This window comes from Macrobrachium nipponense, chromosome 12 (assembly GCF_015104395.2).
Source record: "Macrobrachium nipponense isolate FS-2020 chromosome 12, ASM1510439v2, whole genome shotgun sequence".
Lineage (NCBI taxonomy): Eukaryota > Metazoa > Arthropoda > Malacostraca > Decapoda > Palaemonidae > Macrobrachium > Macrobrachium nipponense.
The window spans coordinates 94112510-94137484 of record NC_087205.1 but is presented as its reverse complement, the minus strand read 5'-3'; the positions used below and the strand labels follow the sequence as shown (position 1 = coordinate 94137484).

At 33.7% G+C, this 24975-nt stretch overlaps 1 protein-coding gene across 1 annotated transcript in view; it reads right to left on the bottom strand.

Moving 5' to 3' along the window:
• LOC135224880 (uncharacterized protein DDB_G0290685-like) overlaps window positions 1-24975 on the bottom strand; it is an 80495-nt gene that overhangs the window by 3660 nt on the left and 51860 nt on the right. Inside the window, exons 8-11 of the mRNA XM_064264203.1 lie at window positions 13074-13104; window positions 3121-3196; window positions 2452-2663; window positions 66-106 (exon numbers count right to left, since the gene is read on the bottom strand). Of these exons, the coding sequence (XP_064120273.1) occupies window positions 66-106; window positions 2452-2663; window positions 3121-3196; window positions 13074-13104 (360 nt within the window). The remainder of the gene's footprint in view (window positions 1-65; window positions 107-2451; window positions 2664-3120; window positions 3197-13073; window positions 13105-24975) is intronic.

Genomic DNA, 24975 nt, shown 5'->3' with positions numbered 1-24975 from the left:
AGTAAAAACAATTACTTTATTCAAAAGAATTGTTTTTATATGGAAAAAAATTCAGGAAAACTTACCAAATCTCCACGATTACGATTGTTGAAGTTGTCATTCCCTCCTGAAAAGAAAAGTTGGTTGTAACTAATGATCTCATCCAGTCTACCTGATCCAGGTTAAGCAAAAAAAAAATTATTTCAAGATCCCAGCAAGAAGGATCCCCTTCACTTCCAACCTTTATATTGCATTTTTTAAACTCGACAAGGAGTTGTGGTTTTTAGTGTTGTCTGAGTGAACAAATTCCAATCAACTACATACTCTGTTGAACCTAATCTTCAGCTGGTACTTTTCTCAAATCATATATATTTTTCAAATTGGCGATTAAAAAAATGAAATATGGTCCTGACTCTACTTACTGGTGTCCATATGTCTGAGTCAACCCATTAGGGTGGATGGAAAATTGTACAAATCAAATACCTTAAAACAAATAATGTAATTCCCAAAAAGAGCTACTATTTGTATATGTGTGCACAACCCACACAAGTCCTCCTGTACACAGAATACGCACTACAAGTCATGTCTGAAGTACTTCAACAAAAACAATGTCAATGCTACATAAATAAAATTGCTGTTAAATACTTCTTACAAGAAAAAATTACAATTATTTTTTTTTATTTAGTAGATTATTTTTAATAACCTGAAAAAAAACATATGGCATAGAGCTGAACAAAGTAAAGAATATAAATGAAAAAACAGCAACTTTCTCTATATTATTTTTATAAACAATAATTTAATGAGCTAAGTTCAAGCAAATCCTGTAAAATGATAACATCAGGAATAGGTAAATATTATAGAAATACAGAAATAAAAACTAGTTAAATCTTGAACTGTGCCTTGACTAGACAAATACTTCATAACTGACATTCACTATTCAGCACAACTTCAAGGACAAGAAAAGAAGAAAGGTAAAATTAGCCCAAGTGAATGTTAGGAACAGAGTTGGCCAAATGTGATGTCCTCCCTTTACCCTATATGTACTTAGATCTTTAAAAAAAAAAAAATATACAATTTTCTTTTTTTAAAATGAAACTTAATATTTTCAAACTTTCTTGCTCCTTGATTTTACAGTATATACATAAGTACATTTTCAAGTACATTATGCTCTATGATCCAAAACATTTTAAAGTAATATTTCGAATACATGTTTCATTACCATTTTATGCTCAGTCCGGGGCTCACCTGGAATGAGCTTAATAGAATATTACTAGTTACAAGTATGGTGGACCCCCTTATTTGTCTTCTCAAGATTCGCAGATTTCTCTACAGACCATATCTACCCAATTATTCCGGGGAAATTCGCATATTCACTGTATTTTTCTACGAGAAAACATCCACAAATGACTGATTTTCATATAAATTTCCTGATTAAATGCACTTTTTGTGATAAAATTATTAAAAAAATCAAGCATAAGCATTTTTGGTATTTTTTCTGGAGTATATAAAACAAAATAAAGGAAGAAGAGATTTGGAAAAGATGTGGGCATACAATGCTAAGATTTATGGCTGGAGTTCACTGGGAAACTATTAAAAATGAGAAATTGGGAAAAAATAGAGATCACAGTTATTGAGATGGTTTGGACATGTGATGAGGACCAGTTAATCATAAAGGCAACAGACATGTCAGCCAAAGGCTGAACATGCGTAGGATGACTTAGGAATCACTGAAAAGGGACAAATGAAGCTACACCCTACACAAGTTTGTCACTTCCAGCAGCAAGCGCACAAGATGGAGAATGTGGACACATTTTATTATCTAACCTTATAAAAGGAAATGATAATGCAATGTTGTTTGAAGATTTGCACCTGTATTCATCACCTATTACTAGAGTAATGTTGTTTGAAGATTTGTACCTGTATTCATCACCTATGACTATGTCTCATACTTTTGGGTCATTTTCAGTCACTGCTCAGTGAATGTAAATCTTTGCTTGAAGTTGTGATAGGTGATGTATTTAGTAATTTATATACCCCAGTGTATACTCCATATGCCATCTTCCATGTTTCTCATCCTAACTGCAGAGAAACCCATTGATTGATTTCATCTTACAGCAGCTACTGATCAAAAACCAAATTCAAAACAGTCTAGGAATTATCAAGCAAGATAAAGAGTTAATAATCTTGCAAACACTTTTAAAATAACTATACATGAGATCTTACTACAACATTATTGTTAAAACACCTAATGAAACCAGTATGAAGTTTTTCTCATCCAGTTCACTCTTAGGACAAGTTAAGTTGAGAAACATGAAGCAAGTAAGTTTAAAAGATTTGACAGCTATGGGGGAATGGATGAAAAGTAAATGGCATAAAGAACCTTCAAATATGGGGCCAATCAATACAAACTGCCAGACTGCATTAATAGGAAAAAAGTATGATATGTGGTTAGCTAAATAATTTAATCCGTACCATAGTCATTACGATTATTGCCTTGATTCCAGTTACCACCACCTCCACCTCCACCGCCGCTGCCGCCAAAGTTATCTCTGTCTCTGTTACGTCCCATATTTCCTCTCCCTCCTCTGTTGTCGTATGAATCATCATCAAATCTACTTCTATTATTTCTATTTTGACGGTCTCGATCCTTTCCACGGTCACGGTCACGGTCATTTCCGCCCTCCCTGAAATAAAGTATCAATCATGAGTACAGGCTGAATTTTCAACCAAGTCCATCTAACCTAACCATATTGTTTAAGCAAACAAAGACATTACTATTTTAGTGGTCATCACTTTAGCTACAAATCCCCACTATCAAAAGAATTCTGAATCTGGGTTGTGGAACATATTTGCCCCTGCTTCTTTGTAAATAAAATAAAATAAATTACAGTAAACCCTGGATGAATTTTTGTTTTTATGCAGAAAAACCACCTTTTTCTAGTTCTTTGTGCCATATATTAATAAAAAAATTTGGCAACATCTCAATAGGTTTAAAGTACTGCCTTTTTATTTTTTTTGTCTTCCCAATGTTCTCTTTGACCTCATCCTCCCTCCCTTAATTCCCACTTTCTAAAAGTTCACTTTGGCACAAGAATAAAATAAAGCTTGCAAAGACTGCAAAACTCAACACAAGAAGCTTACCGTCCAAATGCTTCTGGGGGTAATAACCTTGGTCTTGATCCAGAACCTTTATCTTTCTTCTGGTTTTGCATTGGTTCTGCAATAAGAAAAATACACAAAATGAGTCCTTTCCAGGTTTAAAAATAAGCAGACCAATTCTTTAAATTAAGCTTTAAAATTCTATTATGTAACAAATCAATCTTATGAAAAAAATTTCCAGGAGTTGAACACTCTTCCAGTCAGAACGTCAACCTTCATAGGCATTATAAACTTTTCACTAGATTGCTCAGCTTCTAACATGCCTGTCACAGGGAGTTATGAAGCCAAGAACAACTACATACAGTGGTAAGCGAGTGCATGTTAGGGTCTAGAACCACAACCTAGTTCCATGCCCTAACCACAACCTAGTTTCATGCCCTGGGTAATTTTTCTGTTTCATGACAGTTTTGACAGGTTCAACCTTCTATTTTTTTTTTTTACCTTTATAATTCTAACCCCCTGCCTTCTTAGTATCTTTTCATGTTTTAACTAAATAATAATTTACTCAAATGAATTTTTTCTCTTGCACTCACCTTCTACCGTACTCTACTTTTTTTTATTAGTTGCTTTTCATTTCATTTAAACTTTACTTCAGTATGACAACAGACATTTATGCACAGTATGCCAGTATGTATAAAAACACCTATGATGACAAGATGATTAAATTGTAAAAGGATACATTTTATTTAGTAAGGCACCTTCTAAAAGTTAAAGACTTTTAGCTCATTATTTAGCTAACGCAAATGATGGTACTCTTTACTTGCATATCCGAACAGATGTATAGCAAAAACTAATGCTCACAGGGCAATCTAAACAATACAGAGCAAATCTTTAGTAGGTCTAAGAAACTGGATTCTGCAAATCAAGGTATTTTCACTGATAGTGTTTCCTTTGTTGCATACTACATATCTAGTAAAAACTGGTTGCCGTTTGAATTGCCAGACACTCCATCTGCCTAACATTCCTAGCTTCTCTCTTCTTCAAAGGCACAAACAAATTACCCTGTTGAAACAGAAAAGAAATTTGGAAACATACGTTTATGACTTTTTTATTCCCGACTCTGGTCTTAAGCAGCTGTTTTGCATGTTAATGGCTGGACTAAATTAATCTAAATCACATTTTGCATTTCACAATTTTGGCTATCCTTTGTTTCCAGAACTGCTACCTCCTTTACATAGTTTTTAACTTCTGTAATTTCCTGTACTGGGATGCTTTCCTTAGTGGTGACCTTGGGCATGCTGCATTCAGTTATGCCAACTAAGGTTGCAGCTCAGCTAATAATCAAACTTTTGCTAGGAAAACTTACTTTATAAAGTTAATAATTACGATGTTTCTAAAAAATGTTAATGATAATGGTTCTTAAAAGTAATAATAATTATGATGGTTATCAACTAAATATAGTATGTAACAAATTCACTAACTGGTGGCCAGGTAGGTTATATACCACTGCTAAAAAGGGAAATGGTATACAAAGTAGTGTCATGGGAAATAATTTATCATACAAATCACCTTAATTCAATTGTGTTGTGAAGAAATTTATTACAGGTTCAAATGCGATCTCAAGACTTTCGTATCCAGTCCATTCAGATTTTTTGAGTGACTTTTGATACTTTTTAAAAGTTTAAAGCTTTTCAGTGTTACAGTAATATTAAGACACTGATGATAAATGACTTCTCACTCATGACTAAACTTCAGGATGCTTGTTCTCCATTTACCAAGCTAAAATGAACATGCATATGTTTAGAACTTCAATATGCTGAACCAAACTTCCTTTTTTGGTGTAGTGGTGTCTGGAGATCGAGGTCCCCGAAAATATTTAAGTTGAGAATATATAGGAAAACCAGCATACTGATGACAAGGATATACGGACACCTAGGGAGTAGTACATCTTCTACGTAATCTGAGCTTTTTGGTACAGTAATTTATATCATAATGAAAAGCATGGCACATGGATTATTTACTTGAAAAGAAAAAAAATTACCTAGATCTAACAAACTCCATTCTAAGAAATTTATAATTTCAATATTTATAAATCTACGAAAAAATTGCACTTAACCAAGAATAAAATCTATTTCTTTCCATGGCACTATATAAATAAATATCTCTCCATTATATATCTTTTAGAGACTGGAAAAAAATGAGGACACATGGTTTTCTATGAATATCTGTTTCTATCCATCTTCTTTCCTCTGCCTGGGGGAATGACAGGTACATACACCTGTAGCCAGTCGGTCTACTTTTTTCCAGTTTGCATGTGGGGAAGTAGGGAGGGGAACTGATATAATGGAGTGGTAAATATTTAAAAATCAAATCTTAAATTTAAATTTCTTATCGAACCTTACCTCTCCATTACGTATATAGCTGATTCGCACACTTAACATGGAGGTGAGCAAATTGCAAATCAGCAGGCCCTTGAAAGCTACTTAATACAATACGAATATGTGTTTGGTTACTTAGCGAAAACAATAGACTGGCTATTGCTGCCACCTTGGGAGGATTGTTACCCAGGAATGAGAACCTCACCATGAAGATATCCAAGGTTTCTCTCAAAGATGCCCCCTTCAGCAGAGGGAGAGTAGGGTTACTGCGTCATAACTCAGCAAAGCCAACGATGGACATTCAACTAGTACCTACAGATATGGAGGTACACTTCCTATACTCAACCATGAATTTTTCCAAGCTTCCCAACAAAACACAAAAGGAGCTAAAACCTGCAGAAAGAAAACCTACCGATTGATGCATATAATATCCCCTGCATAAACAAGAGGAGCTAATGCTCTGCAAAAATTCACTGCAAAAACAGAATTACGATGCCACCTTTTCTAGTTTTTTCCTGAAATTCAAAGATGTAATCACTGTTCAAAATAGATAATACATCAGGATCCAATTGTGCAAGAGCCCTTCATCAAGGACCTAATGAAAAATGACACAGATTTTTACTTTTACTCATTGGAGGTCTTAGCAAAACCTACCATTAAAAGGTCCAACACTTGAATTTCACTCGCCCTCTTTAGCTGCAGCAAAGGCCACCGAGAAGAGATTTTATTGAAAGTTCTCTCAATGAGGCCTGTTCCAAATGTTCCAAAGGTGGTATAGAACGACATCTAGGTTCCAAGATAAAGAAGGCACCAGGCACCTGAGCTGCCGAATGACATCTTTGTCCTTAAGACAGATACAGAACCACGACTAAGAACAGATGCCAACGTGGCTCCATAGCTTACAGAGGAATTTTTTTCACATCTGAGAAATAACAAACTTAATGATGTTTAGAGAAGTACAGGCCACTGATAAACCCCTTACCACAGTACCAGGACCTATATACTTAACACTGACTTCATAGTGGAGAACTTCATCAGAGTTACAAAGACATTTTATCTGGAAACATCCAGAATAGGTCTCCATCCCCTTGTGGTTTTGGGGACTAGAAAAAGGTGATTGTAGAAGACAGGGTCTGGCTCTACAACTACTACTGCCTCTCTCACTAAAAGTTTAAAGATCTCCAACTTCTCCTGATTGCGGAGATACAAAGCACGAATCACTGGAGAATCAGACAGTGGCAGAGGGCTTACAAATGGAATCAAATAACCCTCCCTTAGCACCTCCACAACCCAGGGATCAGCACCCAAATCTTTCCCTTCTTCCTAAAAATGGGAAAGCCTTCCTCCTACGGGCAAATGATGCTGGAAAACTCATTTCAATGACTTAACAGGTCCCTTAAATGACTTAACGGATCCTTGAAATGTTTCCTTAGGACTAAAATGTCCTACTATCAAAGGCCATACTTCCGTCTTCTCTACTTTCTGTGCAATGGATGATAGTTTCAGCAACTGATGTTTAAACAGGACAGCAGCCTTCTGTGAATATGTCAGACTTAGCAAGATAAGGAACACAAATGTTCACGTTTCTCAAGAACCAAATTGGTACAAGCGTCAGCACTCTCGTCCAACGCAACCTTTATTGCTCTAAACAGCCAATAAAATCCAACACTTCCTTGTCTGGAGCAGAGCCCTGAGGGACCGAGGAAGAAAGTTCATGGACACAACCATCAATCACTCCCACAGCCATATCCATGAATGAAAGGATCTTCAAGGTTCTAAACATAGCTTTGATAAGCAAATTCAATTCTGCTTGAGAAAATACTACCTTCCTTTGGTTGACCATTTTCTTTTCTCGACAGATCCAGAGTGACAAGCTGAATCCTTCCCCGAAGTTACCTCACTCAAGACTAGGAAGAATGCCAGTAGTAAAATTTAGCTCTCCTGTTACCGTTATACAAACAGCATAAAAGGGAAGTGTTCTTGGACAAGGATTTCTGATCCAAAACATGTCCAATAAGCTTGTATCTACCCACATAGCATTAGCAAACTGGCATAAAAAAAAGAAGTAAAAAATTACTGATTTGGTTTTCATCCCTAACAAGACAAATCCATACACTCCCTTAGCACTAGCATTAGCAGACGTAACCTCTGGCTTCCTTTCCTGCCTTTTCAAACAATCAGTCTCTCTTCATTCATGATATTTCACCAATTTTACCATAAATTCATTTGACCAACATTCACATACTACTTGACAAGAGTTATTCACATTACATACTCTTTTTCCTCAGCATTTCACATCATGAGAACTAGTGGAACCAAAATAAACTATTATGGCAACCTCTTACCTTACAGGTCTTTGATTCTATTATTAACATCCATATGGAAGAGAAAATTCAGTAAATCAACAAACCAAATCGTCTACAGAAACCAGAGCACAGATAGCTAACAATCTACTAACGAAACCAGAGACATAAGCAGAATGACTTGCTACGAGCGTTTGTACCTATCATTCCTGTGGTGGGGGAAGTAGATGGACAGAAATAGATAGTCATAGAAATCCAAGTGTTCCCATTTTTTTTGTTTCAATCTGGCACAATACCATTGGCGCAGAAGTAAAAGCTATATAACGAAGAGGTAAGGTTCATTTAAAAAATATTAATGTTAGTAAAGAATATTTCCAGCCAATCTGTATAAATTAATGCTTTGTGTAATAGGTAATTTTTCAATGGATATTCAAGCACAATGAAAAATCAGGGCAGTTTTTTTTTTTTTTTTTTGTAAAACTCAGGTTTGCATTTTTTTTCTTTTAACCCAAAAGTAAATAGGTTCCAGTCTTTAACCGCTCAGTGAAATTTGGGTTTGTATTTCCTTTGAAAAAGAGATAACAGAAAGACTTTGGTATCTCTTTCTCTCCCAAGGAGCTGAACTATTACCTCAAATGCTCTTGTCTACCGCTTTGTAAAATTTAGGTTTGTATTCTCTATGAAAATGTGAAAACTACCTTAAGATTAGATAACAGAGAGACACTCTGGAATCTCCTTTTCTCCAAATGAGCTGAAATAATATTTCAAACTCTTTCAGTCTCTGAAGATTGCTACACGATAGTGTAGGGAAAATGTGAAGAATGACCCTAATGCCCTAATTGATTTATCACAGAAGGGACTGTTTAAGGTTGGGTTATCATGGCTTAATTGGACAAAAAAAGGATTTTTCATTCAAGCAATCCAATTTTTTGTCCACACCATGGATTCAACCAACAACTATCTGATAATACGCCAGCAGCTTGCATGGGACGATTCTGAAATGAAATGTAAGATTAAGTATGATTTGAATGGTAATAATGAAGTTGGTTTATTAAAATCCTTCAAAAAAATAACGGGTCGAAAAATAACTATAAAAGGAGATTTTAAGTACGTCTAACAAAACACTGCTATAATTAACTTCATCTACCATCCTATCATATCTTCTGAAAACAAGCAAATCAACTAAATACCATCCCCGAAAAAAAAAAAAAAAAAAAAAAAAAAAAAAGCAAAAAAAAAAAAAAAAAAAAAAAAAAAATGCTAGACCTAAATAATGAAGTGAAATTAAAGGAAAGTTGTCAGAACTGATTTATCTCTTGAAATTATTTTTCTAACCAAACTAACTTACATACAGCTTTCTCCATCAAGTATAATGACAAGTTCTTTCTCACACAAAAAAGGGAGGCCTATTTTACAAAAACTAGAAATATGCCATTCTACTTGTCCTATACAGACAACACTATTTAAACAATATCAGTCAAATGATAAAAGAAATAAGTGGAAGAATTTTAACCTAAAATATTAAGAAACAAACTAGGTCTAACTGATTTTTCCAGAATTTTTTTTGACAACCCGAACGAGGTGTTCATTTACATCATGGTCTTTTGCACATTTGCTTCATTATCTTCAATTAATCATTGAAATTTATCCTTGTTTTGTGGCCTATAAAGATACACAACATACAACTGAAGTTCACCTCATTTGAGCCAATGTCTTTTACAATAATACCACCAAATATTGAAAAAAATGAACTGATATGATTATTTTTGAAGGTTTTGTATTAAATTTACTAAGAGCAGAAAGACTAATGGAAGCCATCTTGACCTATTTGCATATAATAATTCTATGAATTTCTCAAGTGAATTGTATATGAAACCTCTACCATGAAAATTATATTTCTGAAGAGTTAATGATTGATCACAAATGTTTCAAGATGAAAATATTAGACGATTTTAAAAAGAAATAAACCAAGAGAAGAAAACTATACCAAAAATCTATGTAGAGCACATGGATTTCACGTCTGATGTTGACAGTATCTTAATGAACATTCTTCACTCTGCCTTTCATCTTAATGAACATTCTTCACTCTGCCTTTCACTTTCATTGATTACCGATTGGTTTCTCATTTCATGCTACCACTTGCCACTCAAGGTTGTAATCTCTTTCCTCCTACAGTTAAGAGTTATTTTATCTTGTGGTAGAGATACTTGTAATTTTTTCCTAAGTGTTTTTCTTTTCAATGTGACCATGTGACCGATATTTTAATTAAAATAGCTCTTACAAAGGAACAAACATATTTAATAAGAACCAAACTCCAAAGAGTCACCCTTATCCACCATATTCTTCTAAATTCCATCAACTGAAGCCCCTTCTACCAAACAGACCCATTAACTTGCAAAGGTAGTTTATACTGTAAAATGCTAAAACAAACATAAAAAACATTTTCTGACATGGGTCACAAATGTCACTTCAAAAAACAACAAATCATATCCATACATTTAAATCGAAAAAAAAAATCAAGCACCATCACACGTAAAATGCTACACTGATATTCAAGCTACTATTATTTCTAGTGTTTGAAGAATTTCTGTAGGGGGGGTAAAATATTACCAAGATTATGTTATTTCAGTTGTGGAAATGAAAATTGCCACCTATAATTGAAAGACTGATCCCTGAGATATAAAATTTTTTAGACCCTAACAAAGTATGACAGGACTGTCTTACAACAAAAATTTTCCTTCCTTCGATTTCATTCCCTTCTTCTTAAGACAGACATACTGTGCATAAACTTGATCTGTTGAAGGACATCGTAATATCCAATAAATTCCACAGATGTACACCACTTGTACAAACATCAACTGCTACCCTACTTATAGCCAAGAGGTTTTGACCAAATAAAGCAAGGGTCAAGTGCCTTGATTTTATACCTAAACTAGAATTTTCACTGAATTACGTAATGCGAGTTGCAATTATTTTCAATATTAAAATTCAGAAGAAAACCACTCCTTTCTATAACTGACCAAAAGTAAAAATTTTAAACAGGATTTATACTGGTGAAATGCTTGCAAAATATATGACTGCAAAGCAAGTTCAACAATGGTTGTTCCAACAAAACCTCAAATTCCTCACAAACTGATGCAACTTGTAATGACTTCTAAGAGCTACCCTGCTAAGAAGATTAATCAATTCACATAAATACATAAATATTATAATTTTGCTATGAACAGCTAACTAAGTACATCAAAAAGCATCAACACAGCTAAAATCTTTACCACAGAAGATCGAGAGGGAGACAGAGAATTAGATGGCGAGATAAAGTGAAGAAAGATATGGAGAGAAGAGGTTTGCTGGAAAATGGTGGGAAAGAAGATGACGACTAATTCTGTACTGATTAAGCTATGATGACAATAGCCAAGATATCAAAAGTGACTATAGTAGCAGGAGAAAGTGATTAGCCCAAAGTAACTAGTGAGTACTGATGAATATCATCATCATTATTATTTATTATTATTATTATCCAACATCATCATCATCATCATCATCACCATCAAAAGTTAACTCGAAATCCAAAAAGATATTCATGATCAGAAAAAGGGAGGGGAGGTGGGGAGAGCATTATAACAGTATTTCATGAAGGAAAGTAGATGCACTAATGTAAAAAGTAATACAGTTGTAACAAGCTATACAACTTAAATCTGACACAAGAAAGGCCAAGAATATCTTTTGGTATGGTTTCCTGAAAGAGAAATCATGTGGACAGATTCTAGGCAAGAAAAAAAGTGGATCTAGAGAAAATACCCTGCTTGAATACAAAGATAATAATTTAGATGGGTACCACAAATGCAGTGTGTATACACCTGATTTAGAAAGAATTAGTAGCAAAATATCTGATTATGGAGGTCCCTTGGAGCTACCAGATGCAGATGACTAGGTATTTCAATCAAACAAGGATCAGCATGAAGATATATTAAATTTGCCGCATATCGGCTCAGAAAATTCAGTTATCGTCATCGCTAGACAAGCATCATAAAACCAGATCGGTGTTAACTAGGGGACCTGTGAGTAAAAGACTAGTAAAGTAACTGGCAGTATGAAAGTTGTGGGCGAGGTGACTGGATAATGTGATGCAAAGTACCAATTTAAAAAGTCACAAGAGAGGCTCAGGATTGCACAATACACATTATTTTCACTGACCAATTATATAAAGAGCAGAGGAAGTGAGAACAAGAAGACAACCAGACTTTGGTGCAAGGAAGGGCCTTTAAGGAGTAAATTTATTATTACTTATAGTCTAACCAGACAATAATTCAACATAATTTCATCAAGCTAGCCTGAGGCATTTGATCTATATATGTAAATAAGATTTCATTTAAGTCCTTACAACTTTAAAAAAAATGACAACTGGATATACAAATATGACCCAATTGACATATTTCATTATGGAAACAGCACTTGCAAAAGAGAAAAGGATAGTCTGTAGAAGCTTAAACTACAACAATCTTAGATTCAAGCAACAAGGATGATCATATTATGGATGAGGACGTTGCTTGGATGTGAGCCCAGAAGTTGGAAAGCGACAACAAATTAAAAAACAGAGAAGGTTTGGGGAAACGGGGAAAGAAAAATATGGACAAATTGCTAATATGGAAGTAGAAGGATAAAGACCACAAGAAATGCCATGATTACCAGGAACGACAGGCATAAATATTCCCTCGGTATTAAAATTCTAAACTCAATTTTAGCAAATGATTGAACTATGCCAAGAATTATTAGTGACTCCATGGGACTTGGGTGAGAAGAGCAGGGAAAAAAAAAAAAAACACTCTTGTTAAGGAGATAACATTTCCAACTGTTCTGAATTCATTCAAGAGAAATAGATAACCAACCAGTTTCATTAACTATTTTTTTTTTTTTACATCAGATGAACTTCGTACAGCTATACATTCTAGAGAGATTTACACATACAGTATAAATTTACTTTCCTAACAACAGCTACTTAAAACTGATAATAGACCATTACTTTTCCAACCAAGAAACAAACACCTCCAAACACTTTTCATTTTTGGACACCTTTTATTCAACTTTTAAGACTTCCAAACCACATTATACCAACAAAAATAAAATAAAGTTTTATTACAGATTACTACGAATTTCTCTAAAACCAGAAAATCTGAAACTTTCTGATTCCTATGCCCAAAGCTTAATATCTAAACCACCATATATATTGCAAAAAACACATGGTAATTCCTAAATAAAATATAAAACTTTCTAGTCTTGATTTGAAAAGAAAAATACAATTACAGTGTACACATACCTGGTGTAGGATTATCTCTCTTCTCCTTTTTCTGAAAATAAGCAAAAGAAATAATCAGAAAGCTATACTACACAGATGTGTACAGTATAAATTTCCTAACAACACCTTCTTTAAATGATAATATACTGTACCTTGTCACTTAAAAGAAATCCTTAACATCTACATCCAAAACTTTCATTACTAAAACAATTGTTTTTTTTTTTATCACTCCCATTCCACAGTAATTTATAACCTATCCAGCTCTGCCAAGTACCTACAGAAAATGGAATACTGTAAAAACGATAAAACTTACTAAAGAAATATATCTATTATCTGTTCAACATTTACACCAGGATTGACTTTATCAGGCCTATTGTATGACGGTTGGAGATATGGACTCATTCCGTAATTATGAAGTCCAAAAGGGTAATTAAAAGAGTAATTCTAGAAGGGGATAATCAAAACTGACAATGCACATTAGCAACTACTGTTCCATACACATATAAACCTCTACTCAAATGATTAGGATTAATTTTGAAATTTTTCCTTTGAAATTTTTCCTATGTATGTCTAAACTCCAAGGCATAAAAAATATAATTTAGTAAAGTGCTTAAACTAGTTTAATCATAAGCTTTGATAATATTTAAATACCATTTCCAGACTTTTCACTATAAAAATCCCAAACCTAAGCCAAAAGCCACACTGAAAAAAATTAAAGAAAAAATAAATAAAATAAAATTCTTCATCTTTTACGTTTAATTTTTATTCTTTTATGAAATTCTACGCTTTACAATACTTCACATTCAAGTGCACTTGAGCTAGATTGGTAACAATCTATTTTCTTTTCATATTAATTTCTCCCCACTAACATGAAATGTGTATCAGTTTCTGAAACATATTTCTATGCACATCCTTTATTGAAACCTTCATAAAACACTGCATCTAAATCTTTCAATTCTTACCCAACTCTCTAATCTATTACTTCAAAATTAATATATACTTTTGCTACAGACAACTGATTGAATTGAGCCCATTTTGAAAACATCTGCATTTGGAAATACAGGCCCTAATGCTTTAGATATAAATGTTCTGATATATACTTGAACATAAAACCCTACATTCAGATGACAAACATAACAGAAACAAAGCCATGACTAAATTTATCAATGATTTTCAGTTTCTCTTACTCTTCTGATTCTAAGAAACGGGAGGAAACAACCATTTTCTGTCGTTAAAATTCAATGGCATAAGCTGTTACTGAAACTTGAGGGGGGGAAAAAAAAAAAAAAAAAAAAAAAAAAAAAAAAAAAAAAAAAAAAAGGGGAAAAAAAAAAAAAAAAAAAAAAAAAAAAAAAAAAAAAAAAAAAAGAAGTTTTTTTACCATACATAAAGTACATGTACAATTCCTAATAAACAAATAACCCTATACAGTCATTATTTTGAATAAAAAGTGAAGGACAATCTTAAATTGCAATATTCTGGGTAATATTAGAGCATGCACATCAAGTACTGAAGTACAGTAGATATGAAAATTGGGAGTCAAAACTGGCTCACACAAAAACACACGAGAACACTTATCTTGTAATATACAAGATTTTTTTTTTTTTCATTTAAAAAGAAAATTTCCTATAATTCTGATGAACAAATCCAAGGCTTTAATAATTTCAAATTTTAAAAAATTCACTAAGGACAGTGAGAGTAAAGCCAAAAGCCTCAACATATTGCCAAGTGAATGGGAGATAATATTCAGGTAGCAAATATAGCAGAGAACTATAGAAAAGGAAATACTGCATGATGAAGAGCTACGTAAATGTCTTTAAGAAGCAATCAAGCAAAAATCAAAACAGATAATAGCCAATGTTTCTCAGGATTAATCCCCGAGGACCAGCCCAAGAAGAGTCTACTAAGACACTGAGGTCTGGAAAAACTAAGCCCTATTAACCCTTAAACGCCGAATGGACGTATTAAACGTGGAGTCAAAATGTCCCCAGTATGCCGAATGGATGTACCATACGTCGACTCAAAAAAGTTTTTTTTAAAATTCGCGGAAAAATACTTATAGGCCTACCAGCCGAAAACTTTTGAATCACGCGCCTTGGGGGATGCTGGGAGTTCACGGATCAAGGCGTTCTTTTGTTTACAATCGTTACGCAGGCGCGCAAGCGTGAATTTCTTTCTTATCGCACTAAAAAGTATCAGGGACATCTCTGAAATTATTTCGTCACTTTGACATAATTTTTGCACCGTTTTAAATTATCCGTTACATGAAGTATTATATATGAAAATGTGCGCAATTTCATTTAAAATACAACAACAAAATACTCATGATTGTAGCTTTTATCAGTTTTGAAATATTTCCATATAAATGACGATAAGTGCCAAATTTTCAACCTTCGGTCAACTTTGACTCTACCGAAATGGTCGAAAAACGCAATTGTAAGCTAAAACGCTTATATTGTAGTAATATTAAACTATTTACCTTAATTTTGCAACAAATTGGAAGTCTCTAGCACAATATTTTGATTTATGGTGAATTTATGAAAAAACTTTTTCCTTACGTCCGCACGGTAACTCTTCCGAAAAAAATCATACATGCGATTGTGGTAATGTTTGCACCATTTTAAAATTAGCCGTTACATAAAGTTTTATATATGGAAATGTGCGCAATTTCATGCACAATACAACTAAAAACAACACATGGTTGTAGCTTTTATCAGTTTTGAAATATTTCATATAAAAAATGATGTGACATTTTCAACCTTCGGTCAATTTTGACTCTACCGAAATGTTCGAAAAACGCAATTGTAAGCTAAAAACTCTTATATTTTAGTAATATTCATCATTTACCTTCATTTTGTAACAAATTGGAAGTCTCTAGCAAAATATTTCAATTTATGGTGAATTTATGAAAAAAATTACATTTTCCTTACGTCCGCGCGGTAACTCTTCCGAAAAAATCATATGAGCGATTGTGGTAATGTTTGCACCATTTTAAATTAGCCGTTACATAAAGTTTTTATATATGAAAATGTGCGCAATTTCATGTAGAATACAACAAAAAATAATTGAAGGTTGTAGCTTTTCTCATTTTTGAAATATTTGCATATAAATCACGATAAATATAAAAAAACCATGTTCGGTCAACTTTGACTCTACCGAAATGGTCAAAAAACGCAATTGTAAGCTAAAACTCTTATATTTTAGTAATATTCAATCATTTACCTCCATTTTGCAACAAATTGGAAGTCTAGCACAACATTTCGATTTATGGTGAATTTATGAAAAAAACTTTCCTTCCCTCCGCGCGCGGATTCTCCGCCATAAATCTCTGAATTGCGTACATCGCATTCTCGGAAAATTTGCTCCATTTCATATAGGCATTTCATAGAATTTTATATAGAAAATGTGCGCAATTTCATGTAGAATAAAAAAAAGGAAAAATATTTGAAGGTTGTAGCTTTTCTAATTTCCGAAATAATTGCATTTAAAATTTACAAAAAAATTTCGACATTTGGTCAACTTTTAACTCGTCCAAAATGGTCGAAAACTGCAATTGTAAGCTAAAACTCTTTACAGTATCGTAATATTCCATCATTTAACTTCATCTTGAAACGAAACAAATTCCGAAATCTCTATAAACAATATTTAGATTAGGTGGAATGAAAAAAAATAAAAAAAAAATATTTTTTTACGTCCTCGCGTTACGAATTCATGCATCATTTTGTGATAATATTTTCTCTGTGTTGCTTTTATCATTTTGCAATGTTTTATATACCAAAAAGATCGCAATTTAGTTTACATTACAACGAAAAAAAAAGTAACTTGTTACCTTTAACCATTTTGCGCACAGCGCGATTTGAATAGAATTATATATGAAATTTCGTTTCTGCGCTATCATATATCGCATTATTTATTTATGATAATGATAATTTTTATAATTTCTGATGGTTGCATACTAAACTTCAGGCAATGACAAAAAAAGGAGCCAAAATGAACTCTTAATCTTCAAAACTATGGGAGAGGTTTTGATTTTTACCGCTTCGGCGTTTAAGGGTTAATAATAATGATAATAATAATGAGCACATTATCAGAAACTTTGTATATCTATTAAGAATTATAAAAGATTGGAAATAAAAGCCTTCAATATTAGGGTGAATTCTATTAAAGATGAAGTTCAGATGTGAAACGATAACTTTTTAAAGAGAATCAAAAGTTTTACATTTGGAACCCAACAGTGTCCCCTTTAGGTTATAACACTGCTATTCTTAAAAATAACACAGCATACGAGTACATGGAACATGGTTGTGAAAAATTCAAACCATTAAAGAAATATGGATAGAGAGCAGACCAGTGGTAAATACCACAAAATAAGAATCTCACACTGATTACTCCAAATTATACTGTTGATGAACATGTAAATTTACAAAGGAGTAAAGAAACAACTGGAAAACCAGTTAACCAGACAAAACCCCAAGATTAGTAAGATTTCCAACAGGCAAGTATTGTTGTGGAGAAGAGATTTGTATATCATTACATGTTCTCTTTCAACATCCATTATCACCCCCCTCTCAACGCAGACTAGATCTCTTCATTGATCCAGAATTATGTAGAGCTGGCAAGGTATACCAAGCCCATGTGGTTGGGTGGTTTAAGACCTCTGGTAGTTTAACCAAATATACCTGGTCCTTGTGCTAGTCTGCGGATGTTGAGTATTTCCTGACTACGTTCCACCAAATGTGTAAACAAGACTTGTTCTCAACATGTATACATTAGATTTAATATGTAACTGATAAAGAACAATATGAATGACATTACAAAGTAAATAATAAGTTTATCTTGTCTCTCCAAGCTTTAATGTTTGAAAACAGAAAAAAGTAAAAAATGCCTAAGTTTCTTCGGCGCAATAAAGATTTCTGTAGAGCATATAATGCTGTATGAAACTCAGCCAAAGTCAACGAAACCTTCAGCCGCGACTCAATAGTGGCCTGCATTGTTGGCACCTATAGTGGGTACCAGACACAATATCATGGATAACTTTAACCTTACATAACATAAAAAACTACCGAGGCCACAGGGCTGCAATTTGGTATGTTTGATGATTGGAAGGCGGATGATCAACATACCAATTTGCAGCCCTCTAGCCTCAGTGGGTGTCACAAGATCTGAGGGCAGACAGAAACAATGTGGATGGATAGACAAATGGCCATTTCAATAGTTTGCTGGTTTTTTACATTAAACTAAAATGTCTACACTGGTATTACTTAGTTCTTAGTTTTTACTTGTTTTTCACTTAAATTAGTTTACCTATACCTCTGTCATGACATAACTTGGATGTTTTTCCTAGATTTTTTTTTTCCTTTCTCATTCTTCCTAATTCTTTCCCTCCTTTACAAGCTCCACTTTCCTTTTCTTCCTTTTGCAATATAAAGGTAATTCAAAAGAAAATTTACGTTAAGAGACTTTAAAAAGAATCACCAAAATTCCTTTTTTTCCTTTTTCTTTTTTATGAGAAAAACTAACCATGAATAGGAATGTGGTATAATGTTTTCTGCTAAAGTCTTCAGCAGCTCAGAACAATATAACTCTTAATAACTGCAAGAATAAACATGCCCACAAAAAAGCCAAACATAACTTAAACCCCACTTTCAATTAGGAAAGTATTCTACATAATTAACTTTTAAAAAGAATGCATAACAAAAAGGCATAGTCAAACCAAAAAATGACAGGCTGGGCTTAAAGGATCATAACACTGTTTACAATGGGTCAAAGCCCGTCTACCATTTTTTTTTTTTTTTTTTTGAATAGAATAACAACAATGAAAATGTACACTTTATGTACAAATCTTTACCGAGGCTTTACAGGTAATACAGGCAGTCTCTGGTCTTGGTTTGTCACGGCACTCAGATGTAGATTACCTACAAACACTTTTGAGCAACAACAAAAATTCCAAGGGCAGGAACTGTTACTGTAAGCATACCCGACAATATTTCAACCATTAAGGCCAAAAACTACTATTTACACTGGAAAATCTTCACTTATGTCTGATGAAGAAAATTATCACCACAGTGTAGATGGGATTTTATAAAAGAATAAATCCTTCCCGACATATCTGTCTCACCTGAATACATAAAATTTCAGGAAAAAATTGATGGTCTTGTGCTGTATATATTGCACAAAAAAAGGGAGGAAGATAGCAGATATCAAATATATTCCAAAATTTGCACAAACCATACCAGTTTGCCAACCACCAGTAACAATTACAGCGGTTCACACAAACATTTTGTACTAAAACCATTGGCAAGAATTATGATCCATCAGCATGCCCCCAACAGCGTGGGAATGAAATAAGACACCAACTCTCCCACCTTCACATCATGGTTACTTGCCTACTTATCCTGCTAAAAGCACCCATCCTAAGTCTTTGCATATCGTCTATAATCCTTCAGTGTTTCTTATATCACAAACAGGGTTTTAAAATATCAAAGCAGAACATTTTCAGCCCATTACAGTTTCTGAAGGACACCTTAAAAATGGAGAACTTGGTTATAAGCATATTTACAGGATCACAACATATTCCACTAATGCTGTAACACCCACTTTTCTGGCTTAGTTTACCCTGACACTTACAAAAGGATGGTGTAATTGAAGGGCGGGTCAGCAGAGGGCCAAGTGCATTTTGCCAGGTGTTGAAAAGCATTTTCCATTTATGCACTCACCACAAGATATCAAGTGTCTAATAGGTAAACACAAGCTATTCCCATTTCCTCATTCTCATAAGTATTTTTGTAGGACACTGAACCATACCAATAAACCCTATTCCTTTGCAATCAAAGGACTTTTAATGTAACAATAAATAAAGCCACCACATCCAGATTAACCAGTGTTTGGTGAACAAGACAACTGTGTGAATGATTGAACAAACTTTTGGAATTTGCATCATGTGGCCCAGAAATATGGCCAGGGAGGACAATCTGAGCCACCGCAGCAGAAGTGCAGCCATTACTCAAGCAGTGTAGTACAGCCTTTAGTTCACAAAGTAACTACATAATTATCCCATGAAGTATCCAGTCCTTAATAGCTAATTTACTCATTTTAGTTTATTTTCTTTTCTTTTTTTAATAGCTAATTTACTCATTTTAGTTTATTTTTCTTTTTTTTGTAAGAAAAGATTATCATAGTCAGCACTGTACAGACACTTAACTTGGTTTTACTACACAAAATAACTTATTGCTAGTAAAACCAGAAAATATGACAAATTCATATGAGTCCCAGTACAATGCAGTACCAGTAACAAATGTTCAAAAAAGGAAAGTATGGAAAATGCATAAAATGTTGTAAATGGTTGCTAAGGGAAGTCCCAATTACTGGAAGTAACAAAATACTTCCAAAAAACCAAATACAACTAAATGCATGTCTTTAAAACACTTGATACTGTGATCAAGGAAATCAGTGCTGTACAAATAATCAAAGGCACAAAAAGACGTGGCAATTTCGAGGCAAAGAATCACAAAAAAAATTTCGACATTTGGTCAACTTTTAACTCGTCCAAAATGGTCGAAAACTGCAATTGTAAGCTAAAACTCTTACAGTATCGTAATATTCCATCATTTAACTTCATCTTGAAACAAATTCGAAATCTCTATAACAATATTTAGATTTATGGTGAATTTAAAAAAAAAATATTTTTTTACGTCCTCGCGTTACGAATTCATGCATCATTTTGTGATAATATTTTCTCTGTGTTGCTTTTTATCATTTTTTGCAATGTTTTATATACCAAAAAGATCGCAATTTAGTTTACATTACAACGAAAAAAAAAGTAACTTGTTACCTTTAACCATTTTGCGCACAGCGCGATTTGAATAGAATTATATATGAAATTTCGTTTCTGCGCTATCATATATCGCTTATTATTTATGATAATGATAATTTTTATAATTTCTGATGGTTGCATACTAAACTTCAGGCAATGACAAAAAAAGGAGCCAAACATGAACTCTTAATCTTCAAAACTATGGGAGAGGTTTTGATTTTTACCGCTTCGGCGTTTAAGGGTTAATAATAATGATAATAATAATGAGCACATTATCAGAAACTTTGTATATCTATTAAGAATTATAAAAGATTGAAATAAAAGCCTTCAAAGATTAGGGATGAATTCTATTAAAGATGAAGTTCAGATGTGAAACGATAACTTTTTAAAGAGAATCAAAAGTTTTACATTTGGAACCCAACAGCGTCCCCTTTAGGTTATAAAACACTGCTATTCTTAAAAATAACACAGCATACGAGTACATGGAACATGGTTGTGAAAAATTCAAACCATTAAAGAAATATGGATAGAGAGCAAGACCCAGTGGTAAATACCACAAAATAAGAATCTCACACTGATTACTCCAAATTATACTGTTGATGAACATGTAAATTTACAAAGGAGTAAAGAAACAACTGGAAAACCAGTTAACCAGACAAAAACCCCAAGATTAGTAAGATTTCCAACAGGCAAGTATTGTTGTGGAGAAGAGATTTGTATATCATTACATGTTCTCTTTCAACATCCATTATCACCCCCCTCTCAACGCAGACTAGATCTCTTCATTGATCCAGAATTATGTAGAGCTGCAAGGTATTACAAGCCCATGTGGTTGGGTGGTTTAAAAGACCTCTGGTAGTTTAACCAAATATACCTGGTCCTTGTGCTAGTCTGCGGATGTTGAGTATTCCTGACTACGTTCCACCAAATGTGTAAAACAAGACTTGTTTCTCAACATGTATACATTAGATTTAATATGTAACTGATAAAGAACAATATGAATGACATTACAAAGTAAATAATAAGTTTATCTTGTCTCTCCAATTTAAGCTTTAATGTTTTGAAAACAGAAAAAAGGTAAAAAATGCCTAAGTTTCTTCGGCGCAATAAAGATTTCTGTAGAGCATATAATGCTGTATGAAACTCAGCCAAAGTCAACGAAACCTTCAGCCGCGACTCAATAGTGGCCTGCATTGTTGGCACCTATAGTGGTACCAGACACAATATCATGGATAAACTTTAACTTAACCTTACATAACATAAAAACTACGAGGCCACAGGGCTGCAATTTGGTATGTTTGATGATTGGAAGGCGGATGATCAACATACCAATTTGCAGCCCTCTAGCCTCAGTGGGTGTCAAGATCTGAGGGCAGACAGAAACAATGTGGATGGATAGACAAATGGCCATTTCAATAGTTTGCTTTTACATTAAACTAAAAATGTCTACACTGGTATTACTTAGTTCTTAGTTTTTACTTGTTTTCACTTAAATTAGTTTACCCCTATACCTCTGTCATGACATAACTGATTTCTAGATTTTTTCTTTCTCATTCTTCAATTCTTTCCTCCTTTACAAGCTCCATCCTTTTCTTCTTTGCATATAAAGTAATAAAAAGAAATTTACGTTAATAGACTTAAAAGATCACCACTTCCTTTTTCTTTTTTTATGAGAAATAACCATGATAGGAATGTGGTATAATGTTTTCTGCTAAAGTCTTCAGCAGCTCAGAACAATATAACTCTTAATAACTGCAAGAATAAACATGCCCACAAAAAAGCCAAACATACTACCACTTTCAATTAGGAAAGCTTCTACATAATACTTTAAAAGAATGCATAAAAAGATAGTCAACAAAAATGACAGCTGGGCTTAAGATCATACACTGTAATGGGTCATCCCTTCTACCATGAATAGATACAAAATGAAAATGTACACTTTATGTACAAATCTTTACCGAGGCTTTACAGGTAATACAGGCAGTCTCTGGTCTTGGTTTGTCACGGCATTCTAGATGTAGATTACCTACAAACACTTTTGAGCAACAACAAAAATTCCAAGGGCAGGAACTGTTACTGTAAGCATACCCGACAATATTTCAACCATTAAGGCCAAAAACTACTATTCACACTGGAAAATCTTCACTTATGTCTGATGAAGAAATTATCACCACAGTGTAGATGGGATTTTATAAAAGAATAAATCCTTCCCGACATATCTGTCTCACCTGAATACATAAAATTTCAGGAAAAAATTGATGGTCTTGTGCTGTATATATTGCACAAAAAAGGGAGGAAGATAGCAGATATCAAATATATTCCAAAATTTGCACAAACCATACCAGTTTGCCAACCACCAGTAACAATTACAGCGGTTCACACAAACATTTTGTACTAAAACCATTGGCAAGAATTATGATCCATCAGCATGCCCCCAACAGCGTGGGAATGAAATAAAGACACCAACTCTCCCACCTTCACGATCATGGTTTTTAACTTGCCTACTTATCCTACAAAACCATTGCTAAAAGCACCCATCCTAAGTCTTTGCATATCGTCTAATAACTTCAGTGTTTCTTATATCACAAACAGGGTTTTAAAAATATCAAAGCAGAACATTTTCAGCCCATTACAGTTTCTGAAGGACACCTTAAAAATGGAGAACTTGGTTATAAGCATATTTACAGGATCACAACATATTCCACTAATGCTGTAACACCCACTTTTCTGGCTTAGTTTACCCTGACACTTACAAAAGGATGGTGTAATTGAAGGGCGGGTCAGCAGAGGGCCAAGTGCATTTTGCCAGGTGTTGAAAAGCATTTTCCATTTATGCCACTCACCACAAGATATCAAGTGTCTAATAGGTAAACACAAGCTATTCCATTTCCTCATTCTCATAAGTATTTTTGTAGGACACTGAACCATACCAATAAACCCTATTCCTTTGCAATCAAAGGACTTTTAAATGTAACAATAAATAAAGCCACCACATCCAGATTAACCAGTGTTTGGTGAACAAGACAACTGTGTGAATGATTGAACAAAACTTTTGGAATTTGCATCATGTGGCCCCAGAAATATGGCCAGGGAGGGACAATCTGAGCCACCGCAGCAGAAGTGCAGCCATTACTCAAGCAGTGTAGTACAGCCTTAGGTTCACAAAGTAACTACATAATTATCCCATGAAAGTATCCGTCCTTAATGCTAATTTACTCATTTTAGTTTTATTTTCTTTTCTTTTTTTTAATAGCTAATTTACTCATTTAGTTTATTTTCTATTTTTTTGTAAGAAAAGATTATCATAGTCAGCAACTGTACAGACACTTAACTTGGTTTTACTACACAAACTAAAACCCACACTATTGATAGTAAAACCAGAAAATATGACAAATTCATATGAGTCCCAGTACAATGCAGTACCAGTAACAAATGTTTAAAAAGGAAAGTATGGAAAATGCATAAAATGTTGTAAATGGTTGCTAAGGGAAGTCCCAATTACTGGAAGTAACAAAATACTTCCAAAAAACCAAATACAACTAAATGCATGTCTTTAAAACACTTGATACTGTGATCAAGGAAATCAGTGCTGTACAAATAATCAAAGGCACAAAAGACGTGGCAATTTCGAGGCAAAGAATCACAATGGTTTAAAAAATAAGCAAAACACTTCAAGCAAGGAAGATAAATGATGTGATACCAAAAATCATATTAATTTGTGCAACTCTATAATAATATCCTCATGAAGTGTAATTAATGATCACCTGAAATTCAGTTAAGGAAGTCACCATGTATGACAAGTAAGCCAGGGGACCAAATTTTGATTAAGTTTGAAAAATAACTTTTGAAGAGCTTCCATTTAATCAAAATAATAAGTGCATAGATGCATAGAATTTGAAGAGTAAATTGTCATTCTTTAGAAGTGTACCACCACTTCAATGACAGATGCACAGGGATATTTACTTTTTTTACTTTTTCATATGTCCAAAGTCATCAACTTGAAAGAATTAAAAAAAAAAAAATCACTTTCACCAAATGAATTGAAGTGAAATCAGTTGATCATTTAGGCCCACCCAACACACATTTACACTATTGATGGGGTGTCATATA